Source organism: Adiantum capillus-veneris, chromosome 10, assembly GCF_014529385.1.
Source record: "Adiantum capillus-veneris isolate H3 chromosome 10, ASM1452938v2, whole genome shotgun sequence".
NCBI classification, from domain to species: domain Eukaryota; kingdom Viridiplantae; phylum Streptophyta; class Polypodiopsida; order Polypodiales; family Pteridaceae; genus Adiantum; species Adiantum capillus-veneris.
Genome location: NC_140940.1, coordinates 29,231,352 through 29,233,523, shown reverse-complemented (window position 1 = coordinate 29,233,523; position 2,172 = coordinate 29,231,352). Strand labels below are relative to the sequence as shown.

General features: G+C 43.7%; 1 protein-coding gene across 2 annotated transcripts in view; it reads right to left on the bottom strand.

Annotated features, from left to right (window-relative positions):
- Nucleotides 1–483: 483 nt before the first annotated feature.
- LOC147448617 (protein TPR3-like) overlaps nucleotides 484–2,172 on the bottom strand; it is an 11,911-nt gene continuing 10,222 nt past the window's right edge. Inside the window, exons 25-27 of one of the 2 annotated variants that reach the window (XR_015189368.1) lie at nucleotides 1,409–1,612; nucleotides 1,161–1,316; nucleotides 484–805 (exon numbers count right to left, since the gene is read on the bottom strand). Coding sequence is in view for 1 of the 2 variants with exons in the window: in XM_086521181.1 (XP_086377307.1) it covers nucleotides 1,286–1,316; nucleotides 1,409–1,612 (235 nt within the window). In the remaining variant the exon portion in view is untranslated. Of the gene's footprint in view, nucleotides 806–881; nucleotides 1,317–1,408; nucleotides 1,613–2,172 lie in introns of those variants that run through there. The other variant, XM_086521181.1, reaches the window with a different exon arrangement.

Below are 2,172 nucleotides of genomic sequence, written 5' to 3'. Positions count from 1 at the left end.
CACTAACCTATACAAAGTCATTGATTTGAAAAAAATACATTGCAAAGCTTTTCCCTCTATACTATCATTCATGTGTTATCCATGAGAGAAGTGTCTGAAGTGAAGATGAAGATTGTGTTGGATGTATTGCAAGGGTCCTCGACATTGAAACAAGCATTGATATATATGTATGTGTGGAAAAAACTTTCTTTTTTTTTTGTGGGCGTCCTATCAATGTATGTGTACAAACTTCTTTTCTTTTGTGCACGCATGCACACGCGTGCACACGCGCGCGCACACACATTAGTGCTTGTTCTAATGTCAAGGATCCTTGCAATACATGCCACACAATCTTCATCTCCATTAAATGACCTTACAAAATTGTAAGGTCATTTAATGCTGACAATTGACACATCAAAAATACGCCCATTCAATTTCTTAGCTTCATCACAATTGGCATATTTTACTCCTACAACAGTCTTTAAATACATAGGCCCATGCGTGCAAGAAAGCTAATAGTGAGTGGCATTTCCTTATATCATATTAGTAGTCCATCAGTACTTGCATTTTGAAACACCATACATCCCGATCCACGACATCACTTTATTGCTCGAACATTTATTGGCGGGAAAGAGTCCAATCTAGGCTAAGAAACTCATTTTTTAAGCTACACTCCATATAATAGCACAGCACTACCGTGCAGGCTCTAACCGTGCACACAAGCCCTCAAACATCGCAACGTCACTGACTTGAGGGCTTTGAAGATCTGCTGAGAGGGGGGGGGAGAGAGAGAGAGAGAGAATTTCACACATTTGCATGTGCAGTCCTGCAAGAAATAAAACAGAACATTTCAGCACAAAAAACATGGGTGGGGAAGAGAGAGAGAGAGAGAGAGAGGAGCATCAGACAATTATTATCTTGCTCATCTCTTTAAGACGAAGTCGACAAATTTCACAAATGAGATGACCATTGCTCTGCTGAACAGGTTCACAAAAATATACCCTCGTGCTAGGTTCAAAGCAGCTAAACCCCTCACTGACTAAGCTCCTTCACCTCATTAGAGCTTCTAAAAGCTGTGGAGGGTTAGCTCTTGCCACGACATATTCATCATGCAGATCATCAACCTCTTGCACAGCATTGTCCTCTCATTTGTGGTCGACACAACTTCTAAACATACTTACATAGTGAGCTCTCTTTTCATCCGCATGAATGGAGTGTGTAATAGATGTAAACATTGATACTGGCCACTCCGCAACCAGAAACTTTCACCTTGCTTAATGCCAAAGAAGAATGGACCACAAATCCATTACTTGGGAGCCTCTAACTTTCCATCATTCCTGGCAATCATTAGGAAGTAAACATTTGATAAACAAAATTCTGTCAACAGAGAATCAAAAACCCTCCGAGTGCTTTAACGACAAATGCTTACCTTGGAGCAGACTCCGCTACCTGGGAACTTGATGCCATGGATGGTAAAACACTCTTGATGATGCCATTTTCAGACGATGCACCTCCTCCCCATCTTCCTTCTGCTTCTAATGGCTCGATTACTTGCACACCCCCATCAGTTAGACCAATAGCGAATTGATTTGGCTCTGAAGGATGAGCTGCAATCACTAGAGGGTACACGGAGCTGCAACAAAACCAAACCACATCAGATGCTTTTTCCCCAAGCCTCCGGAGGCGATGGGAATACAATGCAAACCCGTCCCACATGTCATGTCCCCAACACAGGAGAGGGGAACTAGTCTATGACATCGCAGGATGGGTGTCCAATGCCTGGGAACTAGTCTATGACATCGCAGGATGGGTGTCCAATGCCGGGGCGGACGCTGTGTGAACCCAATGTCTGGGCGGACGTTGTGTGAACCCAGCCAGTGCAGGTCGTCATCTACCGATGAGGCCTTGGCCTCCTTTTATATGTAACTGGCCACACTTATACGTGACCGACCGGTCACACTTTATACGTGACGGTCACACTAGCTGTCCACCCAAAGATTAGACATCCAATAGCTCTCCCCTGCCTGCCTATAGCTTCTTTAAATTCAAAGCAGAAGCAGCAAAAGACACAAATGCAAGGCTCTACAATGACTTATCATTGCCCACAATACCATCTAAAATCTTAGTTCTATCAACCGCTATTGAAACTTGCATAGTCACAGGGGACGCCCATTTTTGGGCTTTCCGTCCCCA